The 20,967-nt window shown below is 46.4% G+C and overlaps 3 protein-coding genes across 4 annotated transcripts in view; all 3 read left to right on the forward strand.

The window, feature by feature from the left end:
• The window catches only part of PPP1R16B (protein phosphatase 1 regulatory subunit 16B), a 60,354-nt gene extending 52,433 nt beyond the window's left edge, over positions 1–7,921 (forward strand). For both annotated transcript variants that reach the window (XM_030232824.2, XM_030232823.2), the window contains 3 exons: positions 45–174; positions 912–1,080; positions 2,113–7,921. In XM_030232824.2, coding sequence (XP_030088684.1) covers positions 45–174; positions 912–1,080; positions 2,113–2,634 — 821 coding nt within the window. In that variant the 3' untranslated portion in view covers positions 2,635–7,921. The remainder of the gene's footprint in view (positions 1–44; positions 175–911; positions 1,081–2,112) is intronic.
• An 819-nt stretch (positions 7,922–8,740) lies between these two features.
• On the forward strand, positions 8,741–16,023 carry LOC103818787 (protein FAM83D-B-like). The gene is made up of 4 exons (XM_030233286.2): positions 8,741–9,248; positions 12,022–12,189; positions 12,904–13,028; positions 13,380–16,023. The coding sequence occupies exons 1-4, from the start codon at positions 8,799–8,801 to the stop codon at positions 14,332–14,334; spliced, it is 1,698 nt and encodes a 565-aa protein (XP_030089146.2). The 5' UTR covers positions 8,741–8,798; the 3' UTR covers positions 14,335–16,023.
• A 132-nt stretch (positions 16,024–16,155) lies between these two features.
• LOC103818788 (protein FAM83D-B-like) lies at positions 16,156–20,736 on the forward strand. Its single transcript, XM_009093186.4, has 4 exons — positions 16,156–16,811; positions 17,711–17,878; positions 18,454–18,578; positions 18,825–20,736. The coding sequence occupies exons 1-4, from the start codon at positions 16,362–16,364 to the stop codon at positions 19,213–19,215; spliced, it is 1,134 nt and encodes a 377-aa protein (XP_009091434.2). The 5' UTR covers positions 16,156–16,361; the 3' UTR covers positions 19,216–20,736.
• The last annotated feature ends 231 nt before the right edge of the window (positions 20,737–20,967 follow it).

Consider the following 20,967-nt stretch of genomic DNA (forward strand, 5'->3'; position numbering starts at 1 on the left):
AATGAGAGCTATCTGACAAAGAGCTTGGTCTGTGTGTGCCATAGATCTGTGTGAAGAGGAGGAATTCAAAGTTCTGCTTCTGGAGCTGAAGCACAAACACGATGTGATCATGAAGTCTCAGATGAGGCACAAATCCTCCCTGAGCCGCAGGACCTCCAGCACGGGCAGCCGGGGGTGAGTTCTGCTCTTCCCTGCAGGTCACCTGGGCCACTGGCCTGGCCAGTCAGGTGTGGTTGCAGAGCACCCTGAGGTCAGTGAGAACCACCCATCTGTCCTTTCTGAATGAAAGGCAGTAGCTCACTTTGGTTGCTGAAAGCAGAGCTCCTTTGAAGAGTGGTTTTTTCACTAGGAAGAGATGCTAATTCTTGGGGGGAAATGGTTTTGTGCTGGTGTGGTTTAAGAACTGCCCAGAGCACAGGACCAAATGGTGAGAATTTACCCTGTTAAACCACTGAAACTGGTGTTGGAAAATCAGTGCTTCAAGTGGATTAACCTGAGCTTTTCAGTATTATGTCACATGGCCAAGATGCAGTGCTGAGACACAGTTTGCAGAGGTCTTTGTGAGATGTTTCTAGACACCAAAGCAGTCCTGCACACCACAAAGCTCCCTAAGCAGTCCATGGGCCATTTCCTTCTACATTTACTCCACTGGTTGCAGAATAGGTCCATAAGGTGACCTGCATGAGCTCTAAAACAAATTTGCAGTGCCAGTTTAGAGCTCCTTAAAATTCCTCCCACCTTCAGTATGCACACCAGTGCCTTTGCTTTGTGTGGATGCCAGGAAGCTGAATCCACGTTCCATTCCAGAGGGAGAGGCTGGGAGGAGGAGGAGGAGGTGAGAAGAGCTACAGGCTAAGAGGAAATGTCATGTCCTGCTCACAGCTTTGATGCCCCTTGTCCCTGTCCCACAGGAAGGTGGTGAGGAGGGCCAGCCTCTCGGACAGGACAAACCTTTACAGGAAGGAGTGTGAGAAGGAGGCCATGGTGTGGCAGCAACTGGGGGCAGCAGAAGAAGGAAGAAACTCGGGTCTCATTGGAGAAATTGGGGAGACTCGGTCTGACCAGGAGAATACAGACCCTGTAAGGAATCTCTTCTCTTTCATGGGAGTCACTGAGGAGGGCTGGTGGTGCAGCTTCAGTAGCAGTGGGTGGAAGGTGGCTGAAAATTTTGTAGACCTCATCCACCAGGTGTAAGCAAAAGACCAAATTCTCGTTTGGTATAAACTGGGATGTCCCACTCAAGTGGAAAGCCTGTTTTGGATGTACAGCTGCATCCATAGTTTTGATATACAAATGAACCAGGATGCTCCAAAGAAATAGTGTCTGCCTTTCATTCTAAAACTCACAAGCTGGTAAGCACTAAAGAATTGTAAAATTGTCACTTGCTTTGCAGTGACTTGAGAATTTTCACTTGCTTTGCAGTGACTTGAGAATTTTCACTTGCTTTGCAGTGACTTGTTTTAAATGAAGTTATTGTCATTTTATGTAGATAAGCATTTTATTTTTGTGTGTGTGTGTGTGTTAGGCCTTCAGAGTTAAGGTTCCTGTTTGGGAAACAGTTCCTGGTTGGGGCTGACAGCATTAGTGGGGAAATTCAATGTTTGTGCTGCAGCACCTGTCTGGTAGAAAGGCTGAGTGTGGGCAGACTTAGGAGGTTGTCACAGGGATGAACCCTGCTATGGGGTGCGATGGTGTTTGGAGGGGTCTTAGGATGAGGGAAGAGACGAGAATCTTGACTCCATGTTTCAGAAGGCTTGATTTATTATTTTATTATATATATTATATTAAAACTATACTAAAAGAATAGAGGAAAGGATTTCATCAGAAGGGTTAGGTAAGAATAGAAAAGGAATGAATAACAAAGGTTTGTCTGTGACCAAGACAGTCTGGACAGCTGGGCTGGGATTGGCCATTAATTAGAAACAACCAGATGAGACCAATCCCAGATCCACCTGGTGCATCCCACAGCAGCAGATAAGAATTGTCTACATTTTGTTCCTGAGGCCTCTCAGCTTCTCAGGAGGAAAAATCCTAAGGAAAGGATTTTTCAGAAAATATCATGGGTTCAATGGGGAATGGGGGAAAATGCTCTTTCATGTCTCGTTGTTACAGAATTCAGTGCTGGAGAACTCCTCCCTCCTTCCGGAGCTAGCGAACAAAAGCACCCAGTGTGACACCGAGATCCCTCTCCAGAATGGACTGATGGCATCTGCCAGCCCTTACCAGTACACCTTTTCCAACGGGGACATTTGGAGCATGCACCCTGAGCCCGACAGCAACCCCGGGCACGTGCTGCCCTACAGCAACCCCGGGCTGCCCGAGGCACCGCAGCTCTGGGGCACCTACAAGGAGCACAACCACCAAACGCTGTCGGAGCTGAAGCGGCAGCGAGCTGCAGCCAAGCTGCTCCAGCACCCCTTCCTCAGCACCCACTTCAGCACTGGCATGGCAGGAGTTGCTGAGAACGTGGCCGAGGCCAAGTCGCACTTAATGGAATCCAGGACTTCTCCCTACAGCTCCAATGGGACCTCGGTGTATTACACAGTGTCCAGTGGTGATCCGCCCCTCCTGAAATTCAAAGCTCCCATGGAGGAAATGGAAGAGAAGGTGCATGGGTGCTGCAGGATTTCCTAGTCTGGTCTGCATCTCACCCCAGAGGACACGAGACGTGGGTCGGATCTATCACAGTGGCCGGGTTGTTTGCATTTCAAAGGGAGAATTTGGTTATGGACATCCTGACTGTGGCAGCCTTGTTCATCTCAAATTGTACTTTACCCTGCCAATTACTTCCATTGCAGCTGGATGAGTAATGCAGGTGGAGCAAGGCTCTTAGGAGGGATGCACATCAATACGATGTCAAAAGACTCTCCTGAGTCTTGCTCCCTGGGGAAGAAGGTATGGTGTGCTGCCTCCCCATCCTTGGGAAGTCATGAGATGCCTTGGAACAAAGAAAGGATGTGAATTCAAATCTTTGTGTCTGAGCCTCTTGCTGTAAGTCACCGAGCAGCTGGAAGGTGACAGATGAGACCTGAGTTTTCACTCTTGGGGATTCACATATCCTGGAGAGGAGGTCAGCCCCCACGTGAGGTTTGCAAGAGTGGACAGAACTGTTTTCCACACAGCTGGATCTAGCACTTCCTGGGCTGGAGCAACAAGCAAGCACAGATGCTGCACTTAGGAAGTTTGCAAGGTGTTACCTCCTTGCAGTGACAGCTCACCATCACAGACTGTGCACTGGCTGGGTCCTGTTCTGCTCTGTCAGCTCGTCACTGCAGACTGCCATCAGGTTTGAAGCAGAACTTTTCCTGGAACAGGCTTCACTCAATAGGCTTTAAAACTGATGTTGCAATAAAGGGGCCCTGGCAATAGAATTTTACTGCAATAAAATACTGACAAAGGTCTATATTGGGATAAGTAATTTAAAAAACTTATTTGTACTATTTAGACTCTTAATTTGTTAAAACTGAAAAGACTTTTGTTGATCTCACTTTCCTATTGATTCTGTTTGTTTACTCTGTATGTACACAGATAGTAGGGGCAATATGCTTTGTGTTCTGATTTTTTTTTCTGGATTTCCAGAACCACAGGGCTCAGGAGGGATGGGAAGGAGAGGCTTGCCAACACTAACCCAGGAAGGCCATGAAAGCATTTCTGATCCCATAGATGTGAAAGACACTTGTATGAACCTGCAGTCTTTGGCTGAGAAACAACTGTGACCATTGCTGTGGTAGCTGAACACTGCAGCAGGACAGGAGATGGTTTGTTCTGTTTTCCAGCTCCCTTGCTGAAGCTGTCAGCAGTGGGTAGCAGCTGGCAGAGGAAGGTTTAAATGCCTCTGTGTCTGGGGGAGTTGCCTGACACTTAACAAAGCCTCTCTGCTGTGGAGCAGCTGCAGTGCCAACGCTGTCTTGGTGTAGTTCATGTGAGCTCAGACAGCCCACCTGGCAGGCACTGGCACGGGGTCACCTGGGGTTTGGCACTGGCTTTGCAGCAGGTTCAGGCTTTGTGTACCTGGGGGAGGAGAGAGGAGAGTGTGGGACAGCTCTGAGGAACTGGCCACGCTTCAGTGTATCTCAGAAATAACTGTAAATCTCTAACTCCTCTGCACAGAGGGGCTGTCACACACGTAACTGTTTGCCTGCATGAATATGTGTTGTCTTGGGCAGCTTAAATTCCAAACTCTGAAGACATGAACCTGTTTGGGTCTCTGTAAGCCTCAGTGGATTAGATCCAGCTCAGTTGTGCTTCAGCCAAGCAACAGCAAATGCACCTTCCACCCATTTTCCTTGTATCTGGCACCTGTTAGACATCAATATTCCCTTTCACATGTACTCTCTCTCTGTGAAGATCCTCACAGCCTTAACTTTCTTCTAGGCTATAAAAAGTTGGCTGAGGCTGCCAGTGACTGTTAAGTGCTACCCTCTGCCCCCCATCAAATCCCCCCATTGCTGGGGCTGGACACATTCCCATGCAGGGCTCTGGGCTCCTTGAGGTAGCAGAGGTGGCTGTGTGTCACCACCACTGCCATCCTGTGCAGGTGACACCTTTGGACCTGTGAGGTACCAGGCTGACAGTTCAATGGTTTGAATTGTAAGATAGAATTCTCTTTCCTCACTTGTTTTAGGTGCAAACTAGAAAGTGATAGCAGTTGATCTGGTTCACTTAAAACCCCAGTTCTGCTAAAGGCTAAAGTTGGGCTCCCTCCATTACTGAAACATGAGCTAATTATAGAACTAGGAAATGCTTCTTGTGCTTGTCCTTAAGGGATTTTAAAAGCCATTCTCTAGTAGTAAGAGGATGATTTGGTAACTGGAAAGACTTTACTGCATCTGTGTGGTTAACAGTGGTTCTTCTGATTACCTTGAGTAAATTATTCTGGGATAACACCGAGTGTGGCCTGGCTGTTGTTCAGAACTGGGGAGAGGATTCTTTCAGGTGCCTCTCTTCTCCCATGGTGGTGAGGTTTGTCTCTCCACATCCATCCTGATGAGATTTCTGAACTCACTCTTAACAAATTTTGGTGCCGCTATCTACTAGGTTGTATATGGTGCAAAATCTGGGCCCAGGTGTTGCCTTCCCTCCCAGCAAAGGAGGAGTAGGGCCCTTTTCCTTCTCAGAGCAACTTTGTGCTAGCAAGTGTATTGAACCCTGCCTAATTCCAAGGAAATAAAGGAGATCACTGAATGCAATAGTGTAAAGTAGTTTGAGGCTTCTTTTCACTGAGTGCAAATAATAGGTTAAAACTGCAGAAAAACAGTTCATTTTTGGGGAAACAGCTTTTTGGCTTCCACTGGTATTTCACTTAAGTAAAACTCTGGGAACTCATTATCCTAGCTGCGAATCCAGTGGTGTCTGATCAAATGTAATCCATTCTTAATTAGACAGGAGAGTTATTAATGGCAAGAGGCAGTAATGGATAAATCTTGCAGGATATGTTTCACAGCCCTGCCAAGTATTTACCTACCACTGGCTTTGGGCTGAAGCTGCACAGGGTGTGAGCTGGAAGGCTGTTGAAGAATGGCCTGGAATGGATTCATGCTTCTGTGTGGTGACATTTGGGATGTAATGGTCACTGCCTGTAGAACACTGGCAGAGCTGTTGCTTGTAGGTCTGGGATGAGGGATTCTGTAAGGTGGATAATTAACTTGCTTCTGGTGGACTATTTTGTGGAGAAAATCAGGCTTTTGGGGGAATAAAAACACACAGATTCTCTACCTGGGCATTGTAGCAGCCTACCTCTAGGAATAACACTTTTCACTGTAAAATTTAGCAGTGTTACAACAATAGTGGGGGTTTGATATCTGTGTGTTTTAAAGGCCATCCCAGAGGAAAGGTCTGAGGTACAGAGCAGAGGGCCCTTGGCTTTTTCATTGGATCTTAATATGGCTGAAAATCTGTAGAACCTAGAAATCATGTTATGACTGATATATCTTACTTTATTAGAGGAGCATTTGAGGAGTTTATGATATACTGAATATTTTTAAGATCAGTAAAAATCTAATAACAGATTCAAGGCCAGATTAGAGTCCCAGTTCAGTTACCAGTGAGCCAAAGGTTGTAGTTGTTCATAGAGACTGTGCAAAGATCTGAGAATGTGAATGTACTGACAGGTCTGTTGCAGGCAGAGCTGCATGGGAATAACCATTCCTTCTCCTCTCATTTTCCTGTGTGCTTAATTTGTTTCCAGTGGTTGATGAGAGTTTTACATTCCATGTTGAAAGAAATGTGTTAGATGGAGGAAAAAGGTGTCTTTCAAAACAATGTCTCTATTTTAGTGAGCTCAGCCCTGAAGTGTTGGATAAGGGCTAAAGCCCCATTGCTGGGATCTGTTTGAAATCAGACCTGGATCTGTGTTTCACATACCACGTGATGCAATTTCAGCCCATTAAATTTCACTTCTTTGGTGCTCCTGAATCTTAAAACCCTCCCAATTTTGGGAAGAACTGACTCTAGCTGAAGTGATTCTGTGCCATCTTGGAGGTATGGTTGAAGAACCACCTGGATGAGGAACTCCTGGTAGGAAGGAGAAGAGCATGGCAGGGCAATAGCAATAATGACTCGGTGCAATACTCGGTGGAGGCAGTGAATTCTTGAGGTTATTGAGCAGGATCTTCATGGGGTTGAAATCCCTTAAAAGCTCCCAAATGACATTATAACTTCTGCCTAGTATCTTTTTTCTTCAGTCTTGGAGCTCTGATGACCCCCATCATCCCTGCTGAAACAAAATCAGTTACCATGGAAAAGGGAATATCCTGAGAAAGCAATATCACTGGTCTCCAGTGAGCCATGGATGAACTGTCTGTCTGCTGGAAGGTTTCTCCCTACACCTGGGTTATTTCTGTGCCTTATACTTGCTAAAGGTAACTTGTCTCTGTAAGGTTTGTGGTGATGATACAGTTCTTGCTGATCTTTAACTTGGAGACTTTTGCAAGGGGATAACAGTCCAGAGCATGCCAGATTGTGACATTATTCTTTGCTCTTTCAATTTCTCTTATGAGCGCCACTTCTCTCTTCCTAAATACACAGAAAGGAAATGCACAGGGCATTTGTTGTATTTTAACAAATCATGTTGACTGCTTTGGTGTGTCAGTTCTCTACAGGCAGAATCCAGAACATGCTTGCAGCAGCAAGGTCTCACCCCTTACACCAGAACACATTTACATTTTTTGTTTTGTTTTGCTGTGCGACAGAACAGTTCTCCCTGGCTGTTCTCCACCTTTATTCTGTTTTCATGTTGGCCAAACTGCCAATGGACTTCTCAGTTCCCTCACACAATTCAAGTACCACTGGGCTCTCCAGGCAACATCTGCCATGGCGCAGTTATGACCTAGAACATTTTGCTGTATTTCAACCACGGAAGCTGTAGCAGAGGAGACTCTGCTCGAGATACCTGTTCCCAAAGCTACACCAATGCAATGATCTCCACCCACAGCTGGAGGGGACACATGGGTTTTTAAACAGTGCAGATGCAGCCTTAGCATTGCCACCACCATGTCTTCAGCCTTTAGATTGCAGAGTGAGGTGCAGGAGTGTGGATAAGCCTGGTACAGGCGGGACTGCTGTGTGTACAGGGCAGTAAGAGATGATGGCAAGCCTTCTGCAATAACTCGTAATTCCACTGATCAGTAGTAAACGATGTACAGATAAAACTTGATGAAATGTATTTTATGTGAAGAAAAAAAAATAATGTAAGAACTGTATATTGTATTAGCAGCTTTGTGTATAAAATGGCATTTTGGCAATCAGAGTCTAATATATTTAAAACTTTTTTAAAAAAGGATATTTGATATTGTATGGAATTGACTTTATTGCTACTGTAAGTATGAAGATGGTTTCTTAACATGTTGAAGCAATGCATAAAATCTTAAACTTTATGTAAAACTCATGCCAAAAGCGTATGTTTGACAGTATTAGCACCTGACTCAGTGTCTTTAATAGAGATTGAATTTTTTAATTTAAAAATTATATTAAATTTCTTTTAATAATACAAAAATGCTACTGAGGGTTTTTTTTGGTTTTTTTTTTTTTTTGGTTGGTTGGTTGGTTGGTTTTTAACTGGTTTGAGTTTTGGCACTGTTAAGTATCCCTGCCTCTCAATTGTCTACAGCCAGGGGATATCTAGAGGAGGAAATCTAGGCAGTGGGTGGATGTAACTTTTGGTCTCAAATGCAGAGCTCAGTAAGCGTTTGGACAATGCTCTCAGGGCTAGGCACTCTTGATGCTGCCCTGTGTATGGCCAGAAATTGGACTTTGATGAGGCTTGGAGATCCCTTCCATCACAGAATATTCTGTGATGCTGTGAAGTGGTGGCAGTTGGAGCTGGACACAAGCTGGGCAGCCAAAACTGTGCCTGCCTTCCGTGGGAGCCTTCAAGGCTTTAGCTCCATTATTAGCACGCATCTGTACGAGCGCCCTTCTCAGAGGGGTTTGGTTCTATACAGGGCAAAAGCTCTGCGAACCCTGCCCGTCCCCTGAAGGGCAGCAGGGCTCGGGCAGGGCTGTCCCGGCTCCGTTGAAGGGTGGCAGGGCTCGGGCAGGGGTCTCCGCAGCCGGGGAGCTCCACTGAAAGCTGGCAGGGCTCGGGTGAGGGCTGTCCCCAGCCGGGAGCTCCATGGAAGGAATGGCAGCAGGCGTGTCCCCAGCCGGGAGCCCAGTCCCGGTCCCGCCCGGCGGAGGCGGTGCCGCCCTGCCGGAGCCAACGGCGGCGCGGGGCGGGGACGGCTGCAGCGGCGGCCGCGCTGTTTGGATTCAAACTCACTCCAAAGCGGTCCCGGCGGGCTCCGAGCCGCGCTCCGGCCATGGCCAACGCGTCGCAGTGTCTGGAGGAGGGCTCGGGGCGCTGGCCGCCGCCGGCCGGGCCGTACAGCGAGGCGCAGCGGCTGGCGCTGGAGGAGCTGGTGGCGGGCGGCCCCGAGGCGCTGCGCGCTTTCCTGCGGCGGGAGCAGCTGCCGCCCTTCCTGTCGGAGCCCGAGGTGCAGGACATCGCTCGGGCCGCGCTGCCGCCCGCCGCGGGCCCGGAGCCGGCGGGCGAGCCCTCGGCCGGAGCCTCGCTGGACGCCTCGTCGCTCACCTACTTCCCCGAGCGCTCGGACCTGGAGCCGCCCGCGCTGGAGCTGGGCTGGCCGGGCTTCGCCAGCGGCGCCTTCCGCGGGCTGACGCGGGTGGAGGCGCATTTCCAGCCGGGCTGCGGGGACAGCATCTACGGCTGCAAGGAGGCGGTGCGGCGCCAGATCCGCTCCGCCCGACAGGTAAGAGAGAGAGAGAGAGAGAGAGACGAGACGAGATGGAGAGAGCGCGAGAGAGACCGAGAGAGGACGGAGAGAGAGAGGAGAGAGCGACGATGGAGAGAGAGCGAGAGAGTGAGGAGAGGAGATGAGTGAGTGAGTGAGTGAGTGAGTGAGTGAGTGAGTGAGTGAGTGAGTGAGTGAGTGAGTGAGTGAGTGAGTGAGTGAGTGAGTGAGTGAGTGAGTGAGTGAGTGCCCACGGAGCGCCCTGCCCTACCCTGCCCGCGGCCCCTCTCCCCTGGGTCTGCGAGCGCGTCAAGGATCGGCACCGCTGCGCGTCTCCATGGGACACCGAGCAAAACCAAGTGGCTTTAAAGCCCTTGTCGAGCAGACAGTGTCGTTAAGGAGGACAAGCTTGAAAATACAGAAAAAGTGGCGCTCTGTTTTCTGCATCTGCGAGCCCTCCCCTTACCGGGTGCTCTGGGTGATGCGCCGAGCGCTCCCCGTCCCGCAGCGCTGCTGCCGTGGCCAGCACAGCCGCTGGATCCAGCTGACCCTGCTTTCACTGGGAGCAAAAGGTCTCCTATTCAAGATTCCCCACTGATGTTTACCGCCAGACATGTGCGCTCGCAGAAACCTCCTACTGTCCTTTAAAGGTGTGACACAGAATAAGCCTCTTCTGTAAGAGAAGGTTACCTATAGATGTAACACCGTGATTGTATTTTCCTTCCTTTGCTCAACAAGTGACGTACAGAACTGCTTTTGACAGGACTTTCTCCCTACAGGAGTGAACGCTATTGTTCTAATGCACCGTATGGCTTGTAAACCACGTGGCGTAGGAACTTGTAACTGTTCCCTGTAACCCATTGCATTCCCGGAGTTTATAGCCTCCAACTGTAATCCCAGCCGGGAACCACCCTTCTCCTTAGCAGCCATTCCATTGGCTCAGCTAAAATTTAAATGTGTAGCTTCCTTTTTGGGTGGCCAGATGAAGCAACTCCTGTCTCTTTGTGTAACGTGCACGGCACACCCTGAATCAGAATCGAGCTTAGTCTCTACTCCCTTGCGAGGGCAGAAGCTTAGGGAGTGTGTGAGGATGACATGAACGATGGGCTCCTTGCCAGAAACGGTCACAGGGGAAGCTCTGTTCTCAAACAATCCCTACAGGTATATCAGTCTGGTAACTTGAGTAAGTGCAATAAAGGCATTTATTCCCCCCAAAAGCTGTACTTGTTTGTAATATTGTTCCTTGCAGCATCCTGGCAAACACCTTCCCTCATTCTGAGCCAGGAGCAAGGCAAGCTGCTCCTGCCCCTTTTGTGGCTGTGCCTGATCCAGGGAGAATTTTTGTGGACATAAATGGGCATTTTTGACACCCTAAGATTTACTGAATGTCAGATTCTATTTCTCAGTAATTTCTGAGGTCCTCAAGTTAAGGTGAAGACTGGGAAAACTTCAGATCCTGCATAATTTCTTCCCTAGTTAATGCACTCAAATGCAGTTAGTTCAAATGACTGCTGTGATCTTGTCCTTGCTATCCTAAATGGATGAGTAGAGAAAAGGTTTTTCTCTCTTTCCTCTAAACATTTTGGGCAAAACTGTATTTCTTTTTTAGCTGCTAATTCTGGGACTAGAACTCAAATGTGCTGTGAATTGAGATGTCATATGAAGGCATCAGTGTTCCCAAGGATTTAGTGTGACTTGTTTTGTTTTCAGGGGTGGTTTTTTTACTTGTCTGGTCTTGTCAAAAGCATCTTATTGGTTTTTAATCTTCTTCAACACTTAGACAAGTGATTGGGTGGCAAGAGCCTCAGGACACAGGCAAGAAGCACCAACATAAAGTAACTTTATCTAGAAATACTCATGTGCTTGTGCATGTTATATGTTAGAACTCAGCCAAACAGAGCCAGTCCCTTAGGGAGCAGGACTGAGGTGGGAATGCAGAGCTCAGCCTGTTCCTGTGGGAAAGGTTTCCTGTGAGTACAGGTTGTGCCACACACAGAGCAGCTGTGTTGCGTGCTTATACACCTTGGGTGTGCTGCAGCAGCCTCCATCTGATAAGGGCAAGTGCCAGGTACCCACTGTGGTTGTATTCTCATTGTTCTTTATGCTGGTTTAATAGAAAAGTGGAAAATTCAGTTATAGAGCTGAATCTTGTATATCTTTGTGTCCCTGCACAGAATTGGTTTGGAAGGGTAGAACTCAAGCACCAAATCAGTGTGTGAGGTGGTTCTGAATTAGCTGGAGAGATGGTTCATAAATGTGATATCCCCATCTTAGGATTTGCCTTTTTGAAAGAACTAGGGTGAGTGGAGGGATTTCCTGTGATGGTAAGGGATAGAAACTCAGTAAGAATATAGAAACCAGGAAGTGTGGAGATCAGCTGGGGTTTGTGAGCTCTGACAGCAAAGAGGCCATTCGAGCTAATTCTCCTGTAGCTGCTTGAAACACTGGGAGAACAGGTGTGGAGATGGCTTGTCTGGAGGCCAGGTTCTGCTGTGATAGCTTCCCCAGTCTGGCCACACTACAGGGGATTGTGTAGAAAGGAGAATGTGAAAGTGTACAAAAGCAGCAGACAGAGGAAAAACCTCTTCAAGCCTATGCTTTGCATGCTGGGGCACAATGAATTTACAGGAGTGTTGTGGGAATATAGAAATCTTTTAGAGCTTGCCAGAGCCTGTGCAGGACAAGGAAATGCATGAGGCCCCGATGATAGCAGCAGGAGAAAATGGCTGGAGAAGGCAGTGGTCTTGTGTAAAATAAATCCCATGAGTTAGTGGTGTGGCTTTCCTTACAGGTGATTGCCCTTGTGATGGATTCCTTCACAGACATTGAGATCTTCAGTGACCTTCAGGATGCCTATAACAATCGCCAGGTCCCTGTCTACATCCTTCTTGACCAGGACTTTGTACCCCATTTCTTGGAAATGTGCAACAATTTGGGAGTTTGTCCTGAGCAGGAAAGTGTAAGTACTGAATTGAGGTCAGTGTGGTTTGTTTTTATTTTTGTGGTACAGTTTATGCATATGAAAGAGACCTTTCTATAAAGCATCAGACTGCCTTGAAAGGCTAAAGCAACCTGCCTGTTGCCCATATGTAGGAGCTACAACCATGATGTGTACCAGCCTCATGTGCTGTGTGCACTGGGATTCCTGTCCTGAGGATGCAGCAATTTTCAGGGATTTAATTTTGCAATGTTTAAATAGCTTTATTCTTTGGCTCCAGGAACTGCTTGCTAAGGAAAACAGAAACGTGGGAAGCTGAAGGGTGGTACAGCTCTGGTACCATCTGCTTTCTTTCCTAATACTTTCTTTTAAGAAGGTTTGGATGATGTGAGCCAGGTGATTTGTTTAGCTGCTGTGAATATAAATGGACATGGCTGTGTTCTGACTTGGCTTGGGTAGGCTTATGTTCAGTGCAGTAGAAGTTTCTCTGGAGAGGGAAAGACACTCCTGCCTTACTGGGCAGTAATTAATTGGAACTGACTGTTGTCACTTAATTTAACAGCAGTTTAACACAGTTTAGCACAAAAACACTCATACACAGACTGTATAAAAAAGGTTCATTTCATTCCTATCTTCCATACTGTGCTTACCTGCTTTCAAGTAGAATTGCTAATCAAAATTTTTGAAAGTTAATTTAAATTTGATGTCACTTTTTTCCTTTCTTTTCTGAACCAGATGATGAGAGTTCGAAGTCTCACAGGGAGCACATACTACATGAGGTCAGGTGCCAAAATTGTTGGGAAAGCCAAGGAGAAGTTCATGTTAATTGATGGCATTAGAGTGGCAACAGGCTCCTACAGGCAAGTATTGGGGTGTGCTGGTGCCCAGTGAAGCTGTCAAAATGGGGATTTGCTGCAAAAGGATGTATTAACTTTGCTGTTTGCCCGGTGTTAATGAGTGCCAATGGCACATGGACTAGCTGAGTCCATGTGGGGCTGACACAAATCTGAGAACACCTTTGGAAAACTGGTTTACTCAGCTTGTTGCTAGCAGAGAGCTTGCCCATGGCTAAATAGAGTTCTTCCAGCAGAAATGAATGGTCTGTTGACTTCTTACCTTATCTTCGTTTTTTAAGCTGAGTTTTGCTGTCTGTAGCTGTATTGTTGACATGCACTGGAGATTAACTGTGAGTCTTGGTTTGTTTTCAACAGTTTCACCTGGTCTGATGGGAAGCTGAACAGCAGCAACTTGCTGGTGTTGTCAGGTCAAGTGGTTGAACACTTTGACCTCCAGTTCAGGATTCTTTATGCCCAGTCACTGCCCATCAGCCCAAAGCGACCGTCCAGCTGCAGGAACAGTGGCATGTTTGATCACCTGCTGACCAGAACAGAATCCTCCAAAGAATATACTGTGGAAGGCAACTTGAGAGCAGAATTTGCCAGACTGTCTAGCACGCCAAAGAAATTGCTGGAAAAAACAAATCAAACTGAATATACTCCTGCAGGGAAGCTTTGCAACCTGGGGCATTCTTGCCTGTGTGAAGAGGAGTTGTTCAGCAATCAAGTGGCCACAGTGGAACAGAGAAGTGCATCAACTCAAACTGGCCCATGGGAAGAGATGGCAGCAGTGACCAGATGCAATGCAGCCACTCAGGCCAGCACTGCCACAGCAGACAGTAGCATTCAGGCTTCTGTCACAGCCAGAGTGACAGGCACGCAGACATCCATTTTGCTGAAGACTGCAGTGACACAGACAAAGGAAGAGGAGGGCACAGAAACACCCCTTCTTCCCAGAAGGTTGTCAAAAGAAGAGCATTTTCTGTCTGCAAAGGCAGTATCCAGTTCTAGTCTGCAATCATTGTCTTCATCATCATCCCAGTGCTCTCTTGCAAGCTCTACAGGCTCAATATCCTCTCTCCGCTCCTTTGAATATTCCAGTAGTCACAGGGCACAGTATTTCCAAAAACTGCACAAAGAGAGGCAGTTCCACTACTCGACGATCAGGTCGAAACTGAGCCACATGGTGGCCATCCTGTCCCGGCGGGGCCGTGTCCCTGCCACCTACCTGAACCAGTTGCCTGCCAGGAGCAGCCTGAAGCAGAGGCGCGACATCAGCGCCAGCCTGTGCAGCCTCCGCAATGCCTCGCTCTTTTCCCTCAATAAATGATTCCTGCCCTGACCACACATCACACAAACCCCAGGCTCAAGTTGCTGTCACTTTGTACCTAAAGATTCTTCCACTTCCGTCCAGCACTTTTATTTCTTTAATACTTTTTTAATACACCACTCTCCAGCACTTTGTTTTATACTATGCAATGTAAGTGATGAAAAAGAGACATTATACTTAAAGGTTCCTCTTGTATGCATTAGTGGTGAAGATCATTTGAATTCTGGGTATTTAACCTCAAAACTGAACTTGTTACTGCTTTCCAGGATTGCTGATGCCCTAGTTTTAATTTATATAAACTTGGAAATTCTGAGTCACACTGAACTTGCTCAGAGTAGCTTTGGAGATCTATCTTATATCAATTCTCAATCTTTTTTTCCAATATTGGTTTTTATTTCTACTTTATCTTTGACAGGAGAGGAATCAGCTTTTACAAAGAGCCATAAAGCTGATTTTATTCTAACTTCTCTGATATATATATATGTTACTCTTCCACTAAACTTGCAAAGAGTGTTGAAACAGTTGCAGATTATCTTCAACTGTGTTATTTTTCCTTTGTTTAAGCCTTCTGAAACAGAATGAGCAAACTTTAGTTTGATCATGCTGGTATGCCTTTGTTTAGAGATATATAAATATATATGAGTGTGTATGTGTGCTTCCTTCTTTGCAGTGAACTCCAAGTCGAGACAATCACTGAGGGCATGTGACAAAGCCCCTGTTCAAAAGTAAACTGACAAATGCACTACGGAATGTTATGGGTTATGTGGGTAATGTTAATTTACAAGTAACTGTAGGAGTTAAACATTTTTCTCTTTTTAACTTTGCTGTCTGAAATACTCTTTCCTGCTCTATCATTTTTCCACTACTAACTTGGTTTGAGAAGCTAAAGTGCCAGTCTAGTTTTCCAAGATACTTCAAATATTGAGTGGACCTGAGGTTTGGTTGCTTTGCAAAGCCTTTATCTGACTGTTTGCAGATTTCTGTGCATGTCTGTGCTTGCTGGGTCTCTCACCTGAGCAGTGTGTGCAGTCTCCCTGAGATGTGGCCTGTACTGTTTTTCTTTAGACCTGCATCTCAGTACTTCAGTGACCAACCACACTGAATTCTGCCAAATCAAATCGGAGTCTGGGTTATGTATTTTTTTATTCAGGAGCATGTATGTCCAGTAGATGGCACATTTCAGCTGTTGGCTTGAATACTGAATGAATGAATGAATAAATGAATGAATGAATGAATGAATAAAAATATCCATAACTCAAAAAGGCTCCAAGTGTTGAGAGTAACTAACTTTGGCATTTCTGTCTGAAATCTCTATGGACAAGGAGGCTTAGAGATTTTATTGCTTGGATTTCTAAGCAGCCACTCCTTCACTAAAGCTGGAGGTGGGGAAAAAAGTTCTGTCTGCACTTGTTCAAAACGATAAGGTACTTTATTGCTTGATTTGTGGATCTGGAACACTGGCAGCAAACCAAGTTGCAGGGAGGGAGCCAAGATTACACCTTCAAAGCCAATATCGAGTTGTATTTTTACGAGCTCAAGTCCTGCAGTTCTTGAATGTATGTAAAATTACCTTGTTTGTTCTATGTGCTTTTTTAACTTTATTATACCGTGCTGCTGTTAAGACACTCTAACAGGAACAAGAAACAGTTTACAAATAAACTCCTTTTTGCCATGGGGCTTTCACCTGATCATCGCTGAGCTTTGCTTTCTGTTTATTTGGCATTTTAAATCGAGGTGACTAAGGCACTTCGTCGGCGCTTGGTCCTTTCCGGCTGGGGCCATTTGCCCTCTCCAACTTTTAGAGCAGCCTTTTGATCCGGGCTGGGCAGCAGGACCAGGGCTGGGCTTCCTCCTTCGAGGTTGGCGCTTCTGCGGGCGCTTCCCTGGGCGTGGGGAAGGCTGCGGGCTGTGCCACCCGTGACTGTGCCGTGGGCGAGCGGCCGGGAGGAGCGGAGCCGGGCGGGGAAAGCGCGCAGGAGCCCGCGGAGCGTTATAAAGAGCCGGGGCAGCGCCGGGGCGCTCCGGCCATGGCCAACGCGTCGCAGTGTCTGGAGGAGGGCTCGGGGCGCTGGCCGCCGCCGGCCGGGCCGTACAGCGAGGCGCAGCGGCTGGCGCTGGAGGAGCTGGTGGCGGGCGGCCCCGAGGCGCTGCGCGCTTTCCTGCGGCGGGAGCAGCTGCCGCCCTTTCTGTCGGAGCCCGAGGTGCAGGACATCGCTCGGGCCGCGCTGCCGCCCGCCGCGGGCCCGGAGCCGGCGGGCGAGCCCTCGGCCGGAGCCTCGCTGGACGCCTCGTCGCTCACCTACTTCCCCGAGCGCTCGGACCTGGAGCCGCCCGCGCTGGAGCTGGGCTGGCCGGGCTTCGCCAGCGGCGCCTTCCGCGGGCTGACGCGGGTGGAGGCGCATTTCCAGCCGGGCTGCGGGGACAGCATCTACGGCTGCAAGGAGGCGGTGCGGCGCCAGATCCGCTCCGCCCGACAGGTGAGTGAGTGAGCGAGTGAGAGTGAGTGCCCGCGGAGCGCCCCGCTCCCGCTGCTCGTCCTTCCCCGCTTACATATTCTTACTTATATATTCTTCCGTTTTTAATTACTTTGCTGTTTCATGTTGCTATATGTCTTTCTCACCATCTTTTGTAGTTATTTTTTAATCTGGTTCATAATTTGCCAGCTTCCCCCCCTCCCCCCCCATTCTACTGAATGGGCTCTCTGGGTGCCGCTAAGTTCCCTCGGAGTTGGCACCCGTGAGCGATAAAATCCGGAGTGCTCATTCCCAGCATTTTGAAATAGCCGTTGCTTCCCCATCCTGCGGAGCATCCACGGCAAATTCTGGGGTTCAGTCCATGTGGATCTGAGGGGGTAGGAGCTGGCTTTTCAAGGGATGTTTTATTCAGATCTTGACTTGAAATATGACAATCTGAATAGTAAGGTGAAGATGAACCTGACTTTTATCTTAAACAAAGAGCTGAGATATAAAGAGCAGTCAGACTCTGGTGGTTTTGGATTTTCTAACTGTTTCTTTTTATATTTGAAAAGTTGGAAGATGGGAAAAGTGTTGTATTGGAAGTAAGCTCAACTTTTTCTTCTGGCAATGCTTTTGAGGAAAAGACATCTGTTCTTTTGAAAAAAGAAAGAAAAAAAGCAAAAGACCTCGCCTGCTTAGGAAGAGATCCAATTTGCCTAACATAAGGCAAAAACAGGGGTCTAGTTTTATCTCAGGATGAGGAAGAATACTCTTTATCACGGAAGACTGTAATATGTTCCGTAATCACCTGAAAAAAAGGCAGAGGGGAGCATTTAATTTGAAACTCAAATTTCTTATGTGCTATCTCTTTTGCAGTACTGTGAAAACAGCCTAATGGTTTTTTCTGAAACTCATTTCAGATGATTGCCCTGGTTATGGATTCCTTCACAGACACTGATATCTTCACAGACCTCTTGGAAGCCTGTAGCCAGCGGCAAGTTAAAGTGTATATCCTTCTAGATCAGTCTTCATTTTCCCATTTTCTAAAAATGTGCAAGGATCTGGGAGTTGACCTTGAGCAGGAAAAGGTGAGCTTTGTCATATTTTAGGGGTAGGGAACTGATCCTCTTATGACTGTAAGCTTTAAGCTGTGAAAGGAAGAAATTATTACACCTACTGCCACAACTTAAAATGGGTGTTTTGTAGCTCCAGCTCTATCTTGGAAGATTTAACTATTCCTACATAAGACAGCAATTAATAGAAAATCTGAAACCTTTATAATTGGATGTACAGTTGCTTTCTGAGCACAAATACTAATTGAAAGTTCAAGGAAATGCAGGAGGAATGTCCAGTTCCTAAAGCATGACTGGAGTTGCTTGGGCTCGCTGAGACTTTGAAGGCTGAAGGAGAAACAGGTTCTCAGGAGTCTGTGGAATTTGGATCCTGATGATTAGGTGACAGGAATTTTCACAGTCCCATTCTGCACAGTTTATGGGTTTGCCCCTTAATGTCACCTCTTTGCCTACAAAAATCCTCACTTGGTTCCTGGTGAGTGACTCTAGTGACAGTGCACAGTTCATGAGGGAAGGTTGTTTCTGTGTTACTCCTTTAATGCAATCACTGAACTTTGCAGTGCACCTGACTCTTGCTGTGTGTTTAACAGCTGATGAGGGTTCGGATTATCACGGGGAGCACGTACTGCACCAGGTCGGGCACCAAAATCATTGGAAAAGTCCGGGAAAAGTTCATGCTGATTGATGGCATTAGAGTGACAACAGGCTCCTACAGGCAAGTGCCAGTTTCTTTCTCTTACTTTACATGATTTTTCTCCATGGGAAGGCAAACCAGCAATACTGCAGATTGCTTTCCTTATCAGATTTTATCACCAACATTTATCCTTAAAAGAGCGCACTGCTTATCAGTTGGGTTGTAAGAACAACATAACTAAATGTGATGAAGGAGAATTTCCAGTGAATACTTTCTTTAGTGATTATTTTAAATTAACTCATGATTTTCTCACTCTTCCTTTGCTAGTTTTACGTGGACAGATGGGAAGCTGAACAGCAGCAACATTTTGATCCTGTCAGGCCCCACAGTTGCACACTTTGACCTGGAATTTCGGATTCTTCATTCACGGTCAAAGCCTATCAACCTCAAAGAGTTTTCTAGCTGCAAGAAGAACAGGGTGTGGGACCAGCTGTTCAGGATAACAGTGGCTTCCAGAGACGTGACCAGGGAACACTTCCTGAGAATGGAATTTTTGTATCTGAGAGCATTTGTAGGAGATCTGAAGAGGAAGAGGAGCTGGCTGCACGCCTCCAGGGAGGCTGTGTACACCCCAAATAACACGCTGCACACCTCTCCCCCGCTGACTAAGAGGAATGGCTCCCTGGTTATGAGGCCACACTGGATCATAGAGAGATGAACTGCATGTCCGTGCAGAGCAAGCAGCAGAACCTCAGGGATGTTTGTCCATCCCTGCCCAGCACTGTCCTGCAGTGTGTTTGTGAAGGCAGCTGGGAAAGAAATCTCAGACTGAGAGAAAGTGAAACTGGAATTGTGGCTTTGTTTGAAGAATACTATAAAGCCATTATTGACTTCTACTATTCTGTTAAATTTTCATTTCTCAACCTGTTTATGCATGTTTTAAGCTGATGGGTTGGCAGTGTCATAGCTCAGTAGCTCAACCCTTTTTTTTTTTTAATTGAGAAATCTAGGTATTGAAATTTATATTGCTTGAAAGTCTGTTCCAAGATGAAAGCAGGCTCTGAAATCAGTCTTGGTCCTATACAAGCTCTCCACCAACTGGTTCATGACACAAACCAGGAGTAACCCTAATCTAGAAACCAGTAGGTCAGTACCACACTACTACTCCTCAAATGTTACATTTTCTTCATACAAAGCTATGCTGGCAGGCAGAAGGAGCTAATGTGTCAGCAAACAAGGCTTTAGTGTGACTGAATTTCAAATGGCCTTTACATTAGACTGGTTGGATTGCTGGACATCATGCAATAAATGTGTGCAAGTGATAATATTCTAAACGACCCACTATGTTTGTAGGAGAGCCAAATGAGACCAATTCCTTGGCATTACCATACAGACTTTTTGTTATCTTTGTGGCTGCTTGTGGGAAAAGCTGAGTAGATCTGAAATCTGTGAAGCTGCTGCCTCTTCACAGAAGTCCTAATTTCACCAGAAATGACACAGAAGACAGTGACAGAACCATTTTTAACGTCTCTTGGAAGCTCAATTCTTTATTATTATTTTTTAATCCATTCATTTCTGGAGGGGAAAAAAATCACCCTCAAATGAATAAGCTATCCTCCCAAACAGCTGCACATTGAGGCACTGAAGTACCAGCAGCCTGCCAATGCAGATACTCATTAGGCAAAACAAAGGTTTATCATTTCTCAATTGTTCTCGTGGCTCTTCTACTGCAAAATACTCAGATATGTGCTGGTGTGAGTGTCTTGTGGGTTCTGGGCTTTGGAGGGGAAGGTTAAAACTTGGCAGAGGAATTTCAGCTAAACAGCAGCAAGGTGACGTTAAACTGGACAGATGGATCTTGCAAAAATGTACTGATTAATATGCAACTAATCTGGGTCCTCTTTCTTCTGCACTGACAATCATGGAAATGTAATCACTCTGGCTCTCCTAATCTGTAAATATTCAATAGTTTATAGCTTTGTACTATTAACATCCGTCCAGATGTAAAGAAGTTTGAAATATGTATTTTTATTCTTAGCTATATTTTCCATAAAGGCAAACCCCGTACAATGTTGGATTCTATGCAAAATACTGTTTGTGCAGTCTTATTTTCATAATAATTATCTGTATATATTTTTCCAAGCATAACTTCTCCACTTTGCTGTTCATCTCATTACTTTATAGGCAACTCTTTCCATGTGGGATTTTTTCTCAATGATTTAAAATATATTGATGATACAAAATACTGTGAGTTGTGTTTATTTTTGATAGTGTGGACTTAATATCAAAAGTACATTGAAACATATACTTAGAACTTTAAAGAACATCACAATTATAACTTAATAACCTCTTTTACATGTGGTTACTCAGCATAACAAGTGACCAGGGAGGTAGAGTGTTGTGAGGTACAGTTTGTGTTAGTCACCATGACTGCACTGCTAGCGTGGGAAGTTATAGGAATATAAGATGT

This window comes from Serinus canaria, chromosome 20 (genome assembly GCF_022539315.1).
Source record: "Serinus canaria isolate serCan28SL12 chromosome 20, serCan2020, whole genome shotgun sequence".
Classification (NCBI taxonomy): domain Eukaryota; kingdom Metazoa; phylum Chordata; class Aves; order Passeriformes; family Fringillidae; genus Serinus; species Serinus canaria.